Below are 22,449 nucleotides of genomic sequence, written 5' to 3'. Positions count from 1 at the left end.
CATAAATCAAATTACTCTAAAAAAAAGAGGCAGTCAGGAAAAATAATGCAACTATTTGTCATTGCTAGGATCCGATTATGCTGGATATATTATCATGGATTCATCTGTTGACAGCAATTGATGTTAGTATACCCAGGGCTCTGTAACTGATAGAGAATATTTGAATATTTATTTTAGCAATAAACCTATGTTTGGGCTATACCACTTGAGACTAGGGGTGGACTGAACATTCCTAAATCCAGCAGAGAATAATGAATATGAATATGACAGGGAGAAGAATTCTAGACTAGATCTCCATGTGGGACCTTTTTCAAAAGATATGAAGTATCTAATCATGTGATTTTCTCAGCTCCATTCCTCTTTGAATTTTAAATAGCCTAGTTCATACCAGGATCACTACAGCAGCCATGTGAACATATGATTTGAAAAAGATTCTTTTGTGCTATACCTCTCGATCAAGCTCTGCAATCAGCGAAACGTTTCCATAGTTTTCATCAACAGCAAAGTATTTTCTTGATCCCGCTTCGAAGGTCATGGCATAGGTTACTGGATCTCCTTCTGGATCTGTTCCATTTAGCGTATAAACGTGTGCACCTACAACAGTGAGAGTTTTTGACTTTTTGTAGAACTTCTCAAAGATTTTCAAATGTTTTTGCTAAGAGTTGATGTGATTATTGTTGTTTTATTAAGACTTTGTTATTATGACAATTATGATTATGAGTCACTTTTTCGTGAGATGGGCGGTATCTAAATCCGAAATTATATATATATTTAATTTATATATATATATATATATATATATAAATAAATAAAGTGTAATGTCCATAATTCTTGAGAAAATCAATCTAATGTTCTCCATCTATTTTGGATTACTTCTGTATCACTTAACTGACCTTGTGTGTGTGTCTGTGCCTTCAAGTCAGTTTTGACTGTCAACTGCCTGGAGAAGTCCCTGCAATTTTCTTGGCAAGATCTCAGAAGTGGTTTTCCATTGCCTCCTTCCAAGGGCTGAGAGAGGTTGACTGGCCCAAGGTCTCCCAATTGGCTTTGTGCCTAAGGCAAGGCTAAAACTCATGGTCTCCTGGTTTCTAGCCTGATGCTTTAACCACAACACCAAACTGTCTATACTGGCTCCATCAGCCAACTGATCTTGGCTGATCTCAAAAAAACTAAGCAGGGTCAGGCCTGGTTAGTATTTGGATGGAGCTAAAGGTGGTATACATGGATGTCCTTCCTCACTGTTTTACTTGCAACAATAACTATCTGAGGTAGGTTGGGCTAAGAGAGTGACTAGCTCCAAGCCCCCAGTGAGCTTCCATATCTGCGAGTAAATTTCAACCTGGATCTGCAGGATGTCAGTCCAAGACCTTAATCACTGCACCACATTGATTCTCTTGATCTTGTCTTCTAGTAGCTTAAGTTAGAATTGCTCACTACTAAAAAAAAAAAAAAAAAAAGTTGAGTAGGGCCAGGACATTCAAAATTAGTGGAGCAGGGTTGGAAATCTTCATGAGAAATAATCTCCCAGATCACTGAGACCCGTTGAAATGCTAACGCTTTGATGAACAACCTATAGTCAGCTGAACACCTGGAGAAAGTTTGTGTTCAAAGGCACTCTAGTTATTCAAGCATAATTTTCTTTCAACTGATGAAGGAAGGTATCAGAACCTCACTGCTATGGGGTGGGAAAATGCTGTAGGGGATAAATTGGGGTATGTACCAAAAACTGTGGATCAGCCATGGTGACAGACTCACTCTCAGTTTGGCCCTCACAGAGATTAATGGAGCTGTTAAATCATGTAGGGATGGAGGAAAAATTACAGTGTGAAATGCAAGGTTATATCTCCAAGACAAATTAAGGGGATGGCTCCCTGAAATCCTAATCATAACCTTCAGCATGTTTCCTGATGCCAAGCAGGAAACAACATTATGGGGCAAAATGAAGTTAAGGAGGAACCTCTCATACTATTGATTGTCAGGAAAATCTTAATATCAAACCAGCATTGGAAGTATGAAAAGAAAGAGGGGATTTTTTTTACCATGCATGGTGGACCTGTGAAAAAACAAAAGAAATTTTGGGTGCAAATTTATACAATGATGCAAAAGATACTATTACGATGAAACCAGAATTATTTTATTGGGTTTTATGGAAGCTGAACTGGAAAATAAATATGGGAAACTAATATTGTATATGGTAACTGCAGCAAGATTGTTATATGCACAAAGGTGGAAGAATAATGAAATATCCACAGTAGAAGATTGGATTATAAAATTGGCAGAGCTGGCAGCAATGGCAAAGTTGATCCGTTTGGTCAGAGAAAAAATGATGAAGACTTTTTTAAAAGTCTGGAAGCCTTTCATGGACTTTTTGCTGAGAGAAGGAAAGACAGAGCGGATGATTTAGGATTTGGGGACTAAAAAGGGTTAAAAGGGAAGGGAAAGTATAAACTGGCAATTATTCAACAGAAAGAAGGGTGCAATTAATTAATTCTATATTTTCTTTCTTTTTTCACTTTTCTTTTTTCTTTTCTATTTTTTTTCTTTTTCCTGTTTTCCTTTTCCTTTTTTAAATACTTTTATTGTATTGTAAAATGCTGATAAAATATTTTTTAAAAAAGGAAAGAAAATCTTGAGCCTCTCTTCTATTCTGGATTTTGCCCCTGCAAGCTTTTTTCCCCCCAGTGCTGCGGTGCAAGGTAATGAAGTAAGTTGGGGACATAGAAAAGAAGCACTGAAGATCTTTCTTCCTACATTGTCTCTCCCCAGTGAGTCTGGGAGGCAAGGATCTGATGGGAGCCATGTCATCAGAAGTCTTAAAGTCAATCTCATTCCTGGAAATACACAACCAGTGTAGAATTTATTCTTTCAAGCTAAACACTCAAAGGGTTATTATCTCAATCTGTTGTCATAGATCTCTCTATGAATGGTTTTATGGGTCTAGGGCAGTGTTTCTCAACCTTGGCAGCTTTCAGAGGTGTGGACTTCAACTCCCAGAATTCCCCAGCCAGCTGGCTGGGGAATTCTGGGAGTTGAAGTCCACACCTCTGAAAGCTGCCAAGGTTGAGAAACACTGCCCTAGATTGTTCAGCACTTTGATGAAAATTCTTGGAAAGTTTTCTACATCCCAGTTCTAGCTTTTAAGACAGAAATTAATAAAGTGTAGGTAGACATTGTAGGGTTGTTTAACAATTCCAATCTCCCCCCAGCTAAATCATTTAACCCTTGTTTTCTCAGTTATAGAAATCAGATTTTTAAAAAAATCAAAATAGAATCTGGCCATTTATTTGGAAAATCTAAAGGCCTAACCACACCACAAAAATGTCCTGCCAACATCTTTTTTTCTGTCATGGCCCCATGAAGTTGTCTTCAACCTGTCCCTAGCCTATGAATGAGACAGGATTGAGTCATCCACAGCTGGATTGGAGTTAAATTGGTCTTTCCTCCTCTTATTCTGACACCATCCAAGAGTACATAAAACATTGGGGTTTGTTACACATTACCTTAGCAAAAAGTCAGGAAACAGGTAATGATTGTAAGCAGAGGCAATAGAAACAAAATTGAAATTGGCCACAAGGAAAGCACATTTTGTGCTTGTAATAGGTTTTGGAAAACCTCTGGGTGGGTGAGAGCTCTTCAGCTCCACAGTGGGGAAAGACCCTAGGACTCACAGGGAAGTGGAAATATTTTCCCTTCATTGCATTGAAGGTGTTTGCTTAGCAGTGTGATGAAAAACACTGGAGAACATGAAAGATTAATCTGCACGAACTCTTTCAAAAAGGTTCTTCTTCAGCCATAAACCAATGGAATTCACTGATCTTTCCTGACTCTTTTTGCTCCTGAATATTATCTGATGCTAGGCTGGTTGCGTGCAATCAAAATGTTAATAAAACACTAAAACTGGAGGGCTTTATTTCTATTTCTATTTCTATTCTAGATTAAACTTGGTGTCTAGCTGATAATTTTTACACCTTCTCAGCACCAACTCTCCATATCATTAACACTCTGGGAACATTTTCCAGCATGGAATTAACACCAATTAAAATCTATCCTTGGCAGCTCTTGCTGAAAAGGAAGATAAATTAAAATAAAGGCTTATCTTTATGAGTCCAAGCAAGTGGATAAAAATGCCAGCAAAAGAGTCTTCGTCAATGGAGCAGAGAATGTTTCTCCCTTGTCCGTCAGTGAGGATTTAATGGTGTTGAAACTTAACCGTGGTGTAAATTCACCCGCATTCCCAATATAGCAAGCTACAAAGCAATCAATAAAGCACTGGAGGAAACGCATTAGAAAAAGTGTTTTTAGAAACCATAAGCCCTTCCTACTTGGGAAAATGCAGACTACAACACGCTCAGAAACTGGTCAGTTGGCACCATCTCCATTTTTCCCTAGAAACTACTTGTCTGGCTTCTCCTGAAACTCCTAAACACAAAAAGATTTTCTCCTATTATATGAAGGATACCAAATCTGGCTTGCCAAATCCTGTTCGGATGGGATAATTTTTCCAGGAGATGTAGAATGTGTGTACCACCCTGCCTTTCTGTCTGGAAAGCACCATTTTTTGTTCTAATACCAGATAACTAGTAAATGGTAGCAGAGATCTGCAGCTATATGCATGGCTTTGCAGCCCAGAGTAAGGCATGGCTAGTTAAAGCAATGGAGAGCCATTTGGTGCAGTGGTTAAAGGTGCTGGGCTAGAAACCAGGAGACCATGAATTCTAGTCCTGCCTTAGGCACAAAGCCAACGGGGTGTCTTTGGGCCAATCATTCTCGTTCAGCCTCAGGAAGAAGGCAAGAGCAAATCACTTCCATAAATGTTTCTATATAGTGGCCAAGAAATCCACATATCTATGTAGGCACCAAGATTGGAGCCTGACTCGAAGAAGACTTACCACTGCACGGAAATGCTTTGCTCTTTGTTCCAGAGTAGACTGTGTGACTATGGCAGAAATCACTATAGTTTGTGTGAATTTACACCTGTATGAAATTACACTTCAGTAAAGCAATTTGGATCCTGGAAGTTATCTGATTTAGTTTATCACCATGAAGAGGCCTATCCAATTCACCTTGACAAAGCAATGCGAAGGGCCCCCAATTCCTCTGGGCCAGTGTTGGGAGGCATTAGGATTGCAAACAGACTTCACTGAAGGCACCAACTTGGAAGTCCCTCATGCCAAGGCATCTCCAGGCTGAGGGGTCCCTGGGCTTGGAAACCTTCAGGGTTTCTCAGCCTGGAAGCACTTTTGCCAACGCTGTTGGAAAAGGCTCTTGCCCACATTTTTCCCGCAGCACTCCCTGAAGAAGCTCTTTTGGTCATTTCCCACCATTGGCCCCTTGACAATAAGTGGTCACTGAGAAAAGAAGATGGGTCCTTTTCCATCTCTGTTTTCTAAACTGATGGACAGTGGGGAATAGTTGGGAGAACCCAGAGGCATGAAAGGAGCATTCCCATACTGCTGGCCACCCTCAGCTGAGAGATCTGTCCAGTGGAGTATTCTCTACAGCCCATGCAGGAACCTCCATGCTTGGGAAGAAAAATGGTTGCTTTGCTTCAGGTCTTAGAAGCAAGGAAACAACAGGTGCATCATGAAGTACATTTGAAGAAATTCTTTGCTGAAACAAAGCACTCCTTTGAAACTTCACACGGCCCTAATATTTAGTAAAAAGCTGAAATGTGCCTCCAGTATTAATCCAGAAGAAATAAAGAAGGGCTGGGTTCATGTATGATGTTCAAATGGTTTGTCTGGTTTGGTGTTAACACCATATCTGAAGCCAGCCATTCAGGTCTGAAAACTGAAAAGAGTTCTAGAATGATATTGGCCCAGATCATGATGGTCTGTGACAGAAAACAGTGCATGAGTGTGTGAATCCCAGCAAGAACTTTACCCCAAAATCACAAATTTAGGAATGACTGCATTTACACATACTATATAAACTAGTAGTATTGGATAGAGAAAAACATTTGCTATGCAAGTTGACATCATCAAAGAACCCACAGTATAGAAGGCAAAAAGATCAGTATCTCTGTGACTCTTTTCTAGTCTGGCACCAAACCTATTGGGACATATATGGGAGTTGTTAGTGATCCAGTATGGTGTAGATGTTAAAGTATTAGACTAGGACCAGATCTGGGTTCAGTCCACCCTCAGCCATGAAAACTCCCGAGGTGAATTTGGCCCAGTCTTTCAGTCCAGTCCAACTCAGAAGAGTTGTTGTAAGATAAAATGAAGGGAGATCTTCATGTAAGCCACTGTGAGCTCCTGGACGATAGGCAGGATGAATAAGTGAAGTTGGATCAAATGCCAGAGGACCCCAAGTTGGAGAGATTGGTATTACAGTCCCAATAAATATGGTGCAGCTTTCTTGGAGAAACAGAACCTCAACATTTCTGTCTTTAAACACACACACACATATGCACAAGATCATAACACTGACCCACAAGCGTATCTTCTGAGAGGCTGAAGAGTGCCATATTCCCATTAGAGCTGCTTGCTCCATTGTCGAAGAAGTAGGGCGCATAATTTGCCTGAACTACAAGTCAAGAGAAAACACAGTCCATGAAAGAAGCATTCTATAAATTGCAACTTGGTGACCAAACCTCCTTTCTTCTTTGTACAAAGCCCAGATCCACCCCTGGAGTGATCGTCTAAGTCTGTAGGTGAAATGCATCCATTCATGTTTGAGAGAGTTTCTGAACATCTCAAAGGGAACCTGCGCTTCGCCGGTAACAATGCAAACTGCTATGAATCAGGCAACGTTTTAAAAAGCAAACAAATGTTAGGCACAGGGAAGGAAATAAGGGGGACCTACTATTCCCCCCAGTGTATACTAATCAGCCTTCATAAAGCACCCCTGAACTGCACATGGTTACTCTTTTCCATGGAGCAGCTTCAATCTCCAGGCGATTCCTAAGCGATTTAAACAATATTCTAAACATGTTGAATTTTTAAGGGGAGGCTTGCCCCGAATCTTTAAGGAAATAATTACTTACTTGCTGCAAGGGAACAGCAAAATCCAAGGAAAAAGAAGAGGAAAGACCCATTAGGTATAGTTCAATCGTTAATTTATTTAAAAAACAGCCCTTTTCAGGTTGCAAACATATGAACAGCAGAAGGGAAGGGAAGAAACGAAGGAACAAGAAAAGAATATTGCTATTTATGTGGTTCTCGGGGTGAAAGGTGCTATTAGCAGGATTACACCGAAGCTTAAACATCTGCTTCTGCTTGATTCTAACTTGCATAGTTGAGAGATTTGCTGTACTTACCGAGGCAAACGTGCATCAAATTGAGAAATAGCGCTGGGGGAACGTGGCGTCCTTGCTTCATCCCACCAAACAGAGGATCCGTTGCTTCTTAATTTGGGGGGTGGGGTGGGAGAAACGTCCCCCCAAGTCCCTGCTTTAAACCTCCTTCGGAACTTGGCGGTAGGAATCTGGCTGAGAGGCACGAATAGTTGTTAAGATGTTAAGCGGATGACCCGACTTAATTTCGGAGGCATTTAAAGGCGTTCCTTCCTTCCACCTAATTAGTCCAATTACTTCGCCAGCAGTGGGAGACTTATTTACAAGCATTCTGCATCTTTCTGAGTTGGAGGGTTTTTGTATCCTACTTGTATTGTCCAAAGAAACATCTCCAGATCCAGAAGGCAAGTTGGGTTTATCCTTACTTATCTTTTTCTGACGGTTTCATTTTTCTCACCCCCAGCCCCCCCAATAAATAAATAAATAAATAAATAAACAAACAAACAAACAAATAAATAAGATGTTAATAATTCCCAGGGCATTCTTCATTTTCTCCTCCCCAAAACAGGAAAGGAGTCATCTCCCTAAATCAACTTCATCTTGATTTACTTGAATTAGCAGCCATATGTAACATTTTTTCTCATGGTCAGGAAATTAATACATCAAATATGCCGTTGACTATATCGAAAAGGGCAGCCAATCCAGAATTGATCAAGATGGTTAATTTTTAAAATCGTTGTGCTAAAACGGAGGCACTTATTTAGTTTAATGCTTCATTGAAAAGACAACGAAGCATTCTATAATCAGCACAGAAGGCTATAAAAACACCACAGAACAAAAACAAACTCTTCATTGATGAATTAAGCAAGGCTTTTATTCCTAATTCATTGTTGGATGAATAAAAATGAATCAGTCATTTTTAAAGAGATTTTACCACATCATGAGATAAACCAATTTTTTTTTTTAACAGGGATTTCACCAAGTCATGAGATAACCTCATTGCACAATTTATATCTATAGTTTGGAGGGGAAAACATCTTCATAAATGGCTAAATATATCTTGTTTTTCATATTTAATCACACAAAAAATATCTGACTGAGTATGGGGGATCAGAGGTAAATGAAGCAGTCTAAACTGCCTTTTTATTTTGAAAAATATAACCCAACAAAACATGAATTTAAATATGCATTTAATGGAAGTCATGAGAAAGATTCCTACATAAATCAACATTTTTATCAAAGACTTTCTGGATTGTGCTTTCCCCTAAGATAAATACGTTTTACTGGATGGGAATGAAACATGATACCATTCGCAATTTCAGCACCAGCCTCAAGTCTGAAACCATGTTAGTAGAAGAATCATGGTTCTTGGCCCTATCACCAGAAAGTGATTTGTATGGAGAAAGCATTGCACTGTCATGAAGAATAAATCCATCGACTCCAGTCACTTCTGGAAAAATGTTCTGGGCACGCATTTCTCTAAATTCTACAATTCAGTAACTGGTTGAAATATCTACAAAATGTACAAAACGCGTGCAAGTGTGAAAATTCCTCTTTTGGGGAAATTAACTCAAAAAGTTATATGTCAGGGAAGTTGGGATAGAAAAAAAGGACATTTTAGGAGGAAACGTGTTCAAAATGCATGTTTTAGGAGAAGTTGCATATGAAAATAAATGCAAATATTCATGCTCTCTCTTTTTTTTTAAATCAGACTCAAACAGAAATGAGTTAGAAATGTTGTAATTGGACAGCTGGATTTCAGTTACTCATTGAACTGCACTGAACTTCATTTTCTTTGCTCTACTTATCAGTGTTTCTCAGAGGTGAGGTTTCTCAGTGCCTGCTAGTTCACAATCAGAGTTTGCCTATCAGGCAATAGGAAAAGCCAAAAATGAGCCATCACCATCGCAACGAAATTGTAAGAGCAATATATCTTCCTTGATGGACTTCAGGGAAGGACAATGCAGATCCTTGAAGAGATGGTTGTCTTGATAGAGGGTTGAGTGAAATGCTCCTTCAAAACACCTCCACAAAGTACATTGGCCCCGGTTGCTTCACCCAGAAACAGCAGCATCTATCCATATGCAGAACTTGCCCTGAAGTCACTGACGGTGAGGTAGATCTGCCAACTGATGTAGACAGATCTCAGCCACATTCTGTAAATGTGGAATGATGTCCTTCTGGAAAACCCTTGGCTGCATCAAGGTAGACTGATGCACCTATTAAGACTGATTGCCTGCAATCTGTTCACACCTACTTATTTTCTGATGAAGCATCTCTTTCCCAATGCATCACTGATGTCCTTGTTTTTGCTTTTTAACCAGAACAAACACAGGGGCCAACCTCATTTTGATAATATAATCTAGAGGCAAGCTATGAATAAGAAGAGGAGGGCACAATCCTCTATTGGCAGGTTTTGAAAGAACCAGTCTAAAATCAGTATATCAAATTAGGAATTCAGAGGAGAAATTACCCCTTACCCCACTGCTCAACTTCTGCTTCCATATGCATTTACAATAATATTGTCAGGTGTGAAAGATTTAGTGTTCCCATTTTTTATTTAAATACCCCTTCTGGCTTGGAGTGGATAAGAGCCTTGCTTTGATGCATGCTAATCCTCTCAGAAGCACAGAACCATCTGTCCACCTTGTTGAAGTGTAAATGGAGAAATTAGGTCATTCTGTGCCAATAGAAGCAAGTGGGCAACGTGAGACTTAGCCACCCTGACATTTCTGGTTACAAGAGATTGACTCAGAATTGGGTGGGGGTGGGGGTGGGCGTGGGGGTGGGGGTTGGCCCAGGCAGGGAAGGGGGTGTTTGTTAGGAAGTTTTGGAAGTTGAATTCAATAACCAAAATAGATGCGGTTGTATTAATCTGCTCAAGTTCTTCAGATTGACTTGGATGTCCAAATTTACCCAATTCTTGATAGAAGGTCCAAACTGAACCACGTTTCTTACACTGAATCAGTGATGCAAATTGGATCAGGGCTAAACTGCATTCCTTGTCTTTGTGTGTGTCTGGGTCTGGGGCAGGGAAAGATGGAAATGGGAGGAAAGAGATTTCCCATTAGACTCTATCAAGTTCTGCGGGACAGCTTGCAAGCTAGGACCGAACGAAGTTCTGTAGACCTTAGGATTATGGTCTTCAAGTTCCAGAATTACCTGTTCCATTTAAAAGGACCCCCTCCCCCACCCTGTTTTCTTTTAACTTTCTCCTCTCTAAATATATGCCACCATTCTTCTATTGACAAAAAGTAAAATGCCATGATTAGGAACAACACTACAGAGGCGGATAAACCTTAGCCGTAGATCCCGGTAGATTCCATTACTGGTTCAGCAGAGCAAATTTATCTAGCTGATCTCTGCACATTTCCTGGCCATCACACAGCCTGCATTTGCCTAGTAAACAATAACCCCCAGTTCTCATTTGGGAGGGGTTACCTGCACATTCTCTTTCCCAAAGGCTGTACTTCTCAAGTAGCAAGACTTTTCCCTAAACTCTCACTCTATCAAATCAGGAAAGAATGTGAAGCTACTTCTCTGAGGTTTATATCTGAAGGAATCATTTGCAGCCCTTTTAATGAAGTTATAGCCAGATGGTACTTCACTGATCTACATGAATGAGTCTCCTAGAATTTGTGCATATCGTCTTCCTGTTGCTGGGGATAGCCCTTAAGCCATCTATTTATCATCACGTCCATTAATTCACTGACCTTACCTAACGTATCCAGCAACTTCAATTCTAACCGTCTAAACCATCCATTAAATCAAAGCCATCATAATGAAGCTGTGACCATAAACCCCTTTTTGCAAACTACATTAGTTAGACCTAAAAGCAGAAAGATGGCATTAAAAAGAGGAATACATCAACTTCCCTTTACTTGGTCTGATCCGGTTATATAGGACATAGTCCCAGGTGCCCTGTTAGGTGAAAATTCTGTAAGTTGTAATCCAGCACTTATATATTGCACAAAACTGATGCCGTCAAACCTTCAGACGATAAATCAAAACTACACAACTAGACATGGAAAATATCACAACTTCTCTTTTGCTCGAGCTGCTTTAAAGGCCGCTTCACTATCTAATATATGACATATTGCTCAGCAGTTCTAAGTTCCCCCAGGTGATAAATTCACTCCTGTTTCTTGGTCCCAGTCTTTTGCCTTCTAATGGACTTCTATTACGACTGTTTTACAGCTGGCAGAGGTAATACCACTTCATGCTCCACCATCAGTCCAACATGGGCCTCCGTCATTCACTGACCCAGACTTAAGGAAACATCATTTGTTTTATCCCAAACCAGAGCATGGAGACCCCAGCCATGTAGTCCTGGAGCCTAAGTGCCAAGAGGATGAAAGCAAATTCAGCCCTGTAAGCATTCGTTCAACCTTTGCAGATGAGGATCCAGAAGAAAAACAAAAGGCTGAAATGAAACACAAGGGTGAGGAAAAGGAACATATTCTAATTTGCTAGGACACATTGATTATGTACATATATCGGGTGGGTGAGTAGATATGTGTATATATATTTATAAGTAGGAAATGTCCAAATTAACATTAAATGGTAGCAGGTGGGATGTGGCTGGCTGTAGACTGCAGGTTTGCATAATGCTGAAAGTCTGGTAATGTTTTAACTTTATGTTACTTTCTGGCAATGATTCTTAGCTCTATTTAAGTCTCTCCTGCTGCTAGCAGGAGTTCACATCTAAATGTGGGGAGTGAAAGGTGTAATGTTTCTTTCCTGTAGTTTCACAGCATTCACGGCAGGTGTGACCCTGAGAAAGCAGCTTAGAACATTTTGCTCATGGGAAACCAGGTACGATGCTTCCAAGTTAAAGAACAGTCAGGTAGATCAGCTCAGAGTCAGAGATGTTCCTTGTGAAGCACTTTGTCTCCATCAGCAGGATGAACGATATTTCTGTCTTAGCCACTTCAAAGTGTCAGGGAAGGCAACTGATTGTCACTATGGAAGATCTGATCTATAGATGAAGTGGGATCCTGCCTTCATAGCTTTCCTTGGAGGATATATTATGGGGTATCAAGATGGGGAATGAGATGGTCTCTGCAACAGAAGATTAGAGCAGGTGGAAAAATGGTATCTCGATCTTCTCCATCTGGCCACCTCACTTCCTTTTGGGTAGAAGGGATTCTTTCATGGAAGAGAAGGTGTGGTGATTTCCCCAGTGCTTGAATCAAGAGAAAACTGGAACATTTCAGGATGGGGGGAGCCTACATCTGTTGGAAGAAGGTGGGGGAATTACTATGTTCATTTGCTTCTGCCTGGGAACTCACAGCATAGAGGTTTTACTTTCCATTTTCACTGATCCTTCTTCAAGTTTCCTAACCTCATCTAGGAGGTCCAGGAGGTGTGTGTGTGTGCGCGCGTGTGTGTGTTCGTTCAAGGCCACACTTTGTTTTTGCAATTGACAAACTGTCTTTTCCTTCTTTTCTTCCCAGTCAGCTTCCTAATAGCATGACATCTGGAAGTTGGCTAGAAAAAGAAAAGGATCGCTGTATAAAAGTGAGGTGAGATGTGGGAGGTGGACCTGTCTCTCCAAAGGACTGGACCTGGGCATGAGACAGTGCAGGGGGAATAATCTCCTCCAGTGCTAAGGCTGCAGAACGGACATAGGACAAGCAATACAGAGAACGCCAACTGGATTTACCATCTGAGCACAAAGCTCAAACACAATGGCTGAGAGATAAACAGCCCCTATGAATATTCCCATGGAATAGGGGTATCCAAAAAGTCAAGATGCAATGCAGGTGAAAAGGGGGCAGGGCTCTGATCATGTGGTTTTGACCAACATCTTGATTTTTTTAACTCTCCTGTGGAAGCCTCTGCTGCAGATGTGATAGATTAAGATAGAAAGAAAATGTGGCTTTCGTGACTGCATCACAGTTGATGCCATTACATTCCTCTCCCTTCCCCTCTTTTTCTCTCTACCAATGTGAAGGGACAAGGCAAATTTCTTTATTATTGCACATTTGATATTTTTGAGATAGTTTGAGATAGCTTTGCTGGAGCTGGATAGCCTGTAGATCAGTTTCCGAACATTTTTTTTTTTTTTTTTTGCATTAGCTCAATCTTTGCCAAACTGGTATCCTCTAAGTTGCTGACCTTTAAGCCCCATCAGTGCTCTTTTAGCATGGCCAACACCAGGATGGGTGTTCCAATCCAGCAACGTCTAGAAGTGGGCCATGTTCTCCACCTCGGGTCTCAGATGAAGCTGGGTAGTTTAATAGAGAATATTGGGTAAAGACTAGGTAATGGGCTCAACTCCTCATTTACCATGAATATCATTTAGAATCTTGGTCTTATTACTTTCTTTCATCTAGCTATTGTGTAGAGCGGTGACTAGTAATACAATGGGTTAATCTCGCCCTTATATTCTGTAATTTGCTCATAGAGAGAAGAATGGGATAAAAATACAGAACCATTCCCAAAGGATGAACAATAATAAGGAAACCTCACTGAGACAATCATAGAGAGATAGAGAGATAGACAGAGACTGGCGGGGGGGGGGGGGGGATACCAACCTCATATTTCCAGCTTTGATTTCACAACCACCAGTTAAATGTCAGAAGCATAATAGAATAGCAGCTGTTCTATGATGACTTGTCTATGGACATCTTCTATTTGGTCCCCACTTAATGGATGTGTTCCATTTAAAAAAGGAAGTACTATTTGGTAGACTCTAACTTTCTGAACTCTTGATGAGATATTTGGCTTTTGCTATCTAGAACCCATTTTTTTTATTGGTTAAAGCTGTGAGATAGTGCAGCCCTGCTCTTACATTCTATAAATGTGCTGAAGACCCCTTGCTCCTTCAGCCTGTCTCAACTGGGGTTCCATGAAAGGTCTCCAGGGTTTCTAGAATTCTTCCCAAGACCTCTCTTGACACATCTTCCCTCAATCTGAAACCCTTCAGATGTACTGAACTCCTGACAGAAACCAAACATCATTACAGACCAGAACTATGACAATAACAACAGGCTCATTTGCAGCTGATACTGTATATTTGTCTAAGTCTTCCCTTCACACGTGAGACAGTGGTCCAGGAAGAAAAACATAAGAGGGTTGCCTGCTTGTTTGACAAGGTTTACAGCAACATTTCTTGGGTTGTCCAACAATCCCTGTAAGACAGAATGGGAAAAAGAGAGACTAAACTTAATTGAAATAATGTCATATGCAATATGTTGATGAAGATTCTCAGTCATCCAGGTGGAATTATCTGGAGGTTGAGTCATGGCAACTGTACTTCTTTTCTTTTTGGTTAGATACATTTCGCTGCTTGTCCAAGCAGCTTCTTCAGTCTAGAAAGTTGGTTTGGGGGACCCCATAAATGTCTTCCAGGGTCTCTGTGTTTCTCACTAACATGATGGGCTTGTTGAAGGGACAATAGGAGATGTGATTAGTAGAGTCTCAGATGAGTGTCCTTTTTCTTTTAGATGAAGATAAATGGCTGATTCTGGTCCTGTGTTGGTGCTCCTTCTGTGCTGGGTCATCCTCTTGTGTTTCTCCAATGTAGAGCTCTGAACACTCCTCACCACACTGCAGTGCAGGGAAGAGTGTTCAGAGCTCTACATTGGAGAAACCAAACAGCCTTTATACAAGAGGATGGCCTAGCACAGGAGGAGCAACAACACAGGACCAGAATCAGCTGTTTACCTTCATCTAAAGGAAACTCATCTGAGGACAATAGTGTTCACATTTTGGATAGAGGAGATAGGTGGTTTGAGAGAGGAGTGAAGGAATCCATTTATGCCAAAGTAGAAAATCCTTCCCTCAATAGAGGCAGAGGCCTCAGACACAACTTGTCTCCCATTTTTCATGCTGCCCTTTCATCAGTCCACAGGAAGATTAAGACTACTTCACAAGTTCACCAGGGAGGCAGCACTTAATGACCCACTTGGAATGAGTGAGGGATTAGGAGCAAGACATCCACATCCCAAAGACTCTACTAATCACATCTCCGATTGTCCCTTCAATGAGCCCATCATGTTAGTGAGAAATGCAGCCACCCTGGAAGACATTTATGGGGTCCCCCCTAACCAACTTTCTAGACTGAAGAAGCTGCTTGGACAAGCAGTGAAACATATCTAACCAAAAAGAAAAGAAGTCCAGTTGCCATGACTCAACCTCCAGATAATGTCATATGCACAAATCTTTACCAACTGATAGCTTTCAAAGATGCTCCTAGGGGAAAAAAGTGAGGTCCAGCAAAGTCACTAATCAAGGACATGTGTCCCCAACCTCTTATCAGGTATTTGGAGGGCTACAGGTTCCCTATCCTGCCACAGGGTTGAGTTCTTGCCTTGACCAAAAATCCCAGAAAGTCCAAAGAAACAAACCAGCTAAACTGACCAAAAGGATTAGCTTAGGCTGCCACCATGATCATTTCACCTGGGATCTAGTGAATATTTACACCAGCATTTATTTCCAATCTTATCATTCTGAGAGCAGAAGAGCATCCAGGTTGGCAACTGGAGTTTGCTCCAGGGGTGAAACAACACTCTTGGATCAGTGAAAATTGAAAGCCTTTTTGCTGGGTGGTGGTTCATCATACTATACAAACCCAGAACATGGTTAATTCAGTAACCAGTAAACATGTTGCATGAACCCAACCAGTATGGCTGAAAGTGCATAGACTTTGGGGATTATTTTTTCCTGAGACAGGGTGTACAGTAGGAATTAGATCCAGTCCTCTAGATTATATAATTGTTATGCATCCTCCTCCTCCTCCTTTGTATTTATACCCCATTTTTCCTCTAGAAAATCAAGGCAGGATACATAATATTCCTCTTCCAATTTTATCTTCTCAGTAAACCTGTAGGACAGGTTGGACTGAGAGGGAAAACTTCATCCAGGGTTAACTAAGGAAATTCATAAATGAATGGGGACTTCAACCCAGGATGCCCCAAGTAATAGTCTAGCATTGCAGCCATTCCCTTAATTCTTTGGCCATGTTGGAGTGGGATAATAGACTAAAACATTCAGACAACCTCAACCTGGGCAAAGCTAGACTAAACTGTATGAACTATCAAACAAGAAATCAACATGGAGACTGTGACCATGAACATGTGGGTTGTATCTACCATTTTTCAGTGTAAGACATTAATCACCCTCAAAGGAAAGTTGTCCTTAGGTGCCCTTAGTTCAGTTTGGGTTTCTATCAGCTGACATCTAACATAACATGGATAACAGTATTGCCAGATAGCACTCATCTGCAGAATAGGGCTGAGGATGGGACAGGACATCTCCTTTCTGCTATTCATTAAAGCAGACCCTCTTTTTCCTTGGTTTTACACCAAGCAGAAAAAAATATTCAGTTGTTTTAGGGAGTCGATTCATTGAAAGTATTGCCTCTCTTAAAGCAGTTGTATCTTTTCCCCAGACTTGCTTGGAAGCTTGAAAAAAAGAGGGGCTACAGTAACAATTAGAAGAGAGAGGTTCTGTGTCCACGTGAAGTCCAAATGGTTACTTCAAATGATTCTCAAAGTGTACAAAGTTCTAACTCCAGAAGATGTGTTCATTTATCCTTATGAAAACTAACAGGTAAACATACTTCTGTCCATCCCAGATGAGTTTTTCTTCAATCTGCAAAAGCATTTTCTTTTCATTCTTGGCCCTAAGGAATAATAAAGAAAAAGGTACCAATAAATGAGGTGGAGGAGGAGGAGGATGAGGAGGAGGAGGAGGAGGAGGAGAAGGAGAAGGAGAAGGAGAAGGAGAAGGAGAAGGAGAAGGAGAAGGAGAAGGAGAAGGAGAAGGAGAAGGAGAATTCTGAGAAGAATGCATGGGCACACAGCATTTAGTGGCAAAGAATAAAAAAACATGGAAATCCAGTCCACCAAAGCATCCTCTAGACAGCAGACAGGCTATAAATATTTTAAATAAATAATTAAACAAGCAAACACAAAGATGATACAGTGAAAATGGGCAGTGCACATCGAAGAACAACGATGTTGAGGTGGTAACATCACATCGCTCCCTCTGATGGATAACTGAAATCATTAGAGGGCACTAAGGAACAAGGAGGAGGTTCTGCAGTTTCGGAGAAGTCTGAGATTTTCCACAGTATTAACCACATTTTTTTTTTTTTTAATCTAAATGAAGGGGTAACTCCAAACAACCAGATGATAAACGAGCGTGTTCAGTAGCTGAAGGTCAAATGGAAAGGAAGCTGGGTGAGATGTGGGGAGGGAATGAACTTGGCTGAAGGTGTGGCGCTGTTGCGCCTTTCTTTGCAAATCTCCCTTGTGAGATTTAGACAACCAACACTTAGGAGGCCCCTTGCAAATTCTAGGCGAGGGCTGGTATTCTGAAAACGACTGCAAAGAATTTCACCTGAGCTGATGTGCTATATATTTAGTTTCTTAACCCCAGTGGTACATAGTCCTTAGACCTTCAGTTGCACTCATCTCATTAAAAGGAATGACTAACCCATTGGTATTTATTCTCCACAAACAGGAATACTGCTTTGAAAAAGTCATATAAATATTTTTCCCTTGCTTGGTATTTCAAGACACAATTAAAACACAGATCTCTAATCCCTATCAATGCCCATTATATTTGCTTTAAAAATGCTGCTCATTCAATCATTTCTTCAATATTGTGCCCCAAGGGGTTTCTAACGTTTCAAAGGTGCAACAAACTATATATTAATTCAAAGTATAATATAAAACAATTCAGACCGCCAATAATGTAATCAGTTACAAATATAAATTAATGTCAGTATAAGTAACGTAGTGGTATGCAATTGAAATCCAGGTCTTTTAAATCTTTTTTTCTAACAGTGGTGAACAATCCTTTCAAACCCTGAGTATATATAAATTGTGATGATTCTTAACCCTTGCGAAGTTCCCATTTGGAGGTGCTGTCCCGTGACTGGAGACAGTATGCTAGACGAGACCAATCCATTCCTCAATTCAGCTTGGCAGTTCTTCTGAAAATTAAATTAAGTATTAAATTAAGTCTATGTGGTGGAGCTGAAAGCTTACCTGCATTATCAGCTGAGAAGGTCCCAAGGCAGAGAATCAAGATGAGCAGCAAGCCCAAGACTTTCAAAATCCTCATGATTTCGGCTAATGTAGGAACTTCTCTCCCTTCGAAGAAGTCTGAGGAATTTAATACTAGGCTGTGTTTATTTATACGGCATATAAAACCTCACGTGATTGCTATGGGTGGAAAGAGTCTTGATTTTTATATTGGCGTGTAGGACAGGAAGATGGCTAACCCACTCTCCTATTCAGAGCTGGACATTTGCCAGAAATGTCACTGCACGGGGAACTTTGGAGCTGGTCGCTACTGTTTGATCATGTCAGACTCTGCTCCAATGACTTATAGAATTTATGACTTGGAAGAGAAATTATAAGCCACTTCATACAACACGCTCTTCAGTGCCAGAATCTAGTAAATCATTTCTGACAGGAGGCTATTCAGCCCCCTTTGGAAAGCTTCCTTCAAGGAGAAATCCATCCTGTTCTAGGCATACTGTGTCACGGCTTGATTTCTCAGATTTTACCAAACTAGCAGGTGACAAAAATTGGTCTCCTAGTTGCTCCAGTACACACTGCTCTATAAATGCAAGTAAGATTCCTGGGCAGCTCTTGGCTCAAAGTGGGTTTCCTACCCATTGGAACGGCTAGGATGAGGGTTAGTGTTCCTGCTCCGCTTCCCAAGGCCCAGCTTTAGCGCTACATGTGTAATTTGTTAAAAAAGATCAGTGGAGGCCTTGTCCTGCTCTCTCTTATATTTCTTTTTCCCTAGAGACTCTTTGGGTGGGGGGAGCCAAAGCAAAACAGAGTGAGAGAGAAGAAGGGAAAGGGACTTGAAATTATGGAGTAAGACACTGGGAAGACAAAGAGCCTTCTTGGAAGGTATGTGGACCTCTAAAGGACATTTTCCAGAGTCTCCTTAACCCAGACGGTACCAATAGTGTGAAGGAAGTCCACCTCACTTGGAAATAAAACAGGGCCACTTTCACATAACGTGCTCAACCTTGATACGAAATCCACCTTTTTTCTCAGTTCACACAATACCTTGAACAGGAATTTTACCAGATGGTTACTTGCATGATATGCTAACCCAGAAGATCAACAAACCAAAATTAAAACTAACCAAGCTTAACATGTTGTGTGAATGCATTTACGTAGTCTTTGTCTGGTGTGGTTAAACATGTTGTAAAAACACACCTTCGGGTTTCATTCACTGCAGCGAATGATACGTTCAGGTATTGGACCAATGATCTAACACACATCATTCGTCACTGTCGTACACTTTTCAATGCACTTTTCAGTTTGAGGCCTTCAAATACCAGCCAAAAACCAAATTAAACACTCATGCTCCTATGAAGGCAATACTCCTGACAAGGTGGGATCCCTGACAGGTTGTGATTCCCTACAGGCGGGCATTTGCGTAAGTATACATTACATCAGCAATCCCCAAGCTGATGCTGTCCAATTCTAAATTCCTAGAATTCCCAACTGTCATGGTCAAAGGCTTGCTGGGAATTCTGGGCTTTATGATACCAATTTACGAGGGGCACATACTTTGGGAAAACTTTGTAATATTTTCAGATAAAATATTAGTAAATGTGGGTGAGAAGGTACACCTCTAAGAATTGGGGTTTTTTTCACCATCTAGAGACTGTCACTTTGCAGTTTCTACACACCTCCTTCCTGCGATAACTTCTGATAGCCCCTAAAACCATCCACCAACTCATATAGATTATTCTCTCCCTCCCTTTGACTGTAATCATGCCCCTTTGAGACAGAAAGACGTGGCACATCTGTATTTCTATTGAGTCTGTGATGTTATATTACGGTGGCTAATCTCTTCATGCTTCCAAAATGGAGGAATGGTAACACAGATGGCCACCCTTTAAGGAAGTAAAATCTGGTCATTGATCATATTAATTATGATGTATTAATATATTATTAATATTATTATTAATATATATTGCATGCGTGCCCAAACCTAACCCCAAGAGGTTACGTGCATAAATCTGTTCTCCCAGATGAGTCGTTTGCTGGATCAACACATTAAATCTATGTGATAAGATTGCCACATAGCAGAGGAATACGTTTATGGTTAACCTCCTTGGGCCCTACAGAAGGAAACCTTTATAAATCCTTTGGGGAAAAAAAATCTGCAAATGTAAAGATATGCAGCCAGACCAAGAGAGTGCCAAAGTTCAAGACTCGTGAACAAAACAGTCTCTGATACACCTGGGTTGGACAGGCGTGACAAGGCCACCCCTTTATTTATTCAAACGAGATTAGACCTTGGTAGAACAGGGCCTGCACTTCAGTGCTTCATTAGGGTCTCCAGAACCATTCCCAAACCACCCGGTTATCCACTTCCTTATTTTTGTCCATGGAAATCAGTTCAAGGGCTACGTGGCGCTTTTCAAAGCAAGTTGAAGGCCACAGTCTAAAAATGGGTAAGGCCAAAAGGTTTGATCCCATGGGAATAGTGGTGAGCCATAGGCGGCCAAAACTGCCCTTTTCCCACCCTTACTTAAGACACAAAATCCCAGTTTTATAACAACGGACTAATGCAATTTCTTCCATTCCTTAGGCTCTTTCTATAAGAACATTTAGTACAGAATTAATACTGAGCTGAATCCATGCATGTTAAATTGATGCAGCTCTATTCATACTTCTCCGGGGCTTGCTCACAGCTTCCTTCTAACTATAAAAAGTTGGGACTGATAGAACAGTGGTGGTTTCTCTGGGGGCATAAGCAGGACACATCTGCTTCATCCATTTTATGGGATCTCCACTTGCTGCGCACACAACTGAAAATGGGTATGGAACCAATACATTTGGCTTGGAGTTTAGCTGAACTGTACCAGGAGGGTCAGTTTGAATCAAAATTGCTTCGGGTTTTACTTTCAGCCAAGGCAAATTCCAGGTGTCCTGTAGGGCCTTCTTCTCCATAACCTGTATATTTGTGATGGAATGGAATTATGAAGGCCAGGCTCGGAGAGATAAACATTTTCTTAGCTCACCGGAGGAGCGTGGGAGCAACAAGAGGATGCGGCTGGCACCTCCCTGAGGAATTCACACTGTTGTGGCTGGAGGACTTGGGAGATGGGGTTTCAGTCTGGGGAGATTGATGTCAGGTTTAGCCCAAGGAACTCCAAGAGACAATGCCAATTCAGTCCAGCTATGTTTATTAGCTACAACCTCTAGCAAGAATCTTCCCAGACTGAAACCCCATCTCCCAAGTTCTCCAGCCACAACAGTGTGAATTCCTCAGGGAGGTGCCAGCCTCATCCTCTTGTTGCTCCCACGCTCCTCCGGCTAGCTAAGAAAATGTTTATCTCCCTGAGCCTGGCCTTCATAATTCCATTCCATCACAGTATTCAGCCTATGCACCTGTCTCCCCAGTATTTACCTAGCCATTATCCGATGGCAGCATGCTTACTCAACTGAATGTGTTTTGGTCTGGGTTTGGACCTGCAAACTTAGTGTTCTGTGCACATGGGAGATTTTGCATATCCCTAGTTCTAATATGCAATAAAATTGTTGCATTTTGGCAAATGCATTGACACTACACATATATTAATCTCAGCTATGCAGTTAGGTCTGGTCAGGACTTAGATGGGAAATACAGACTAGACTGTCAATTTTTTTTTTAAGTCAAACCACGTTACTGCTAAGTTATCCGCACGCATATATGCATCAAATAAGTAGTATTTTGTCTATAAGTATATATCCATGATAACTTTTGCAGTAAAGTTGGCAAACTGGTGCCTTTTTAATATCTTTTAATTAGTGCTAAAATGGTTATTTAAATATGAATGCAGCCTAAGCCAAAGCAAACTAAGGTGCGTGGTGGGGGGAGGAATTCTGTTTGGTCACAATTATTTTAACAATTCCCCCCCCCCATAAATATATCGAGTCAGTACTTCCTATCCAGAACAAATGCTGCTTTACGTATTGTGTTTTTCCATGTAGTTGGGATTAATCGGAAATTGTAACTACGTGTATCATGTTAAATAGACCTTGATCACCTTGATTAACGTTTGCCGGGGTTTTTTGGACAAGGTAGCAAAACGATACCCACCAGCCACTTTGGATATATCATAGGGGGCAGACACAAAGTGCTGTTTCCACAATAGTGTGGAAGATCCGTTGTAATTCCGCTTGCAGTTTTCTTATTTTATAAGCAAACTTATGTCACTATGCAAATGACATAAA

At 40.8% G+C, this 22,449-nt stretch overlaps 1 protein-coding gene across 2 annotated transcripts in view; it reads right to left on the bottom strand.

The window, feature by feature from the left end:
• Nucleotides 1-18,578, bottom strand: part of CDHR1 (cadherin related family member 1) — a 57,412-nt gene extending 38,834 nt beyond the window's left edge. Inside the window, exons 1-6 of one of the 2 annotated variants that reach the window (XM_088129426.1) lie at nt 18,241-18,572; nt 16,806-16,868; nt 13,358-14,373; nt 7,262-12,471; nt 6,433-6,528; nt 449-594 (exon numbers count right to left, since the gene is read on the bottom strand). In XM_088129426.1, coding sequence (XP_087985552.1) covers nt 449-594; nt 6,433-6,528; nt 7,262-7,322 — 303 coding nt within the window. In that variant the 5' untranslated portion in view covers nt 7,323-12,471; nt 13,358-14,373; nt 16,806-16,868; nt 18,241-18,572. Of the gene's footprint in view, nt 1-448; nt 595-6,432; nt 6,529-7,261; nt 14,374-16,805; nt 16,869-18,240 lie in introns of both variants that reach the window. The other variant, XM_025167666.2, reaches the window with a different exon arrangement.
• Nucleotides 18,579-22,449: the final 3,871 nt, after the last annotated feature.

Source organism: Python bivittatus, unplaced genomic scaffold (genome assembly GCF_059951505.1).
Source record: "Python bivittatus isolate LINGU-HERP-01145 unplaced genomic scaffold, Pbiv_v1 ctg000050_np1212, whole genome shotgun sequence".
Taxonomy (NCBI): domain Eukaryota; kingdom Metazoa; phylum Chordata; class Lepidosauria; order Squamata; family Pythonidae; genus Python; species Python bivittatus.
This window is presented reverse-complemented; position numbering and strand designations above follow the sequence as displayed.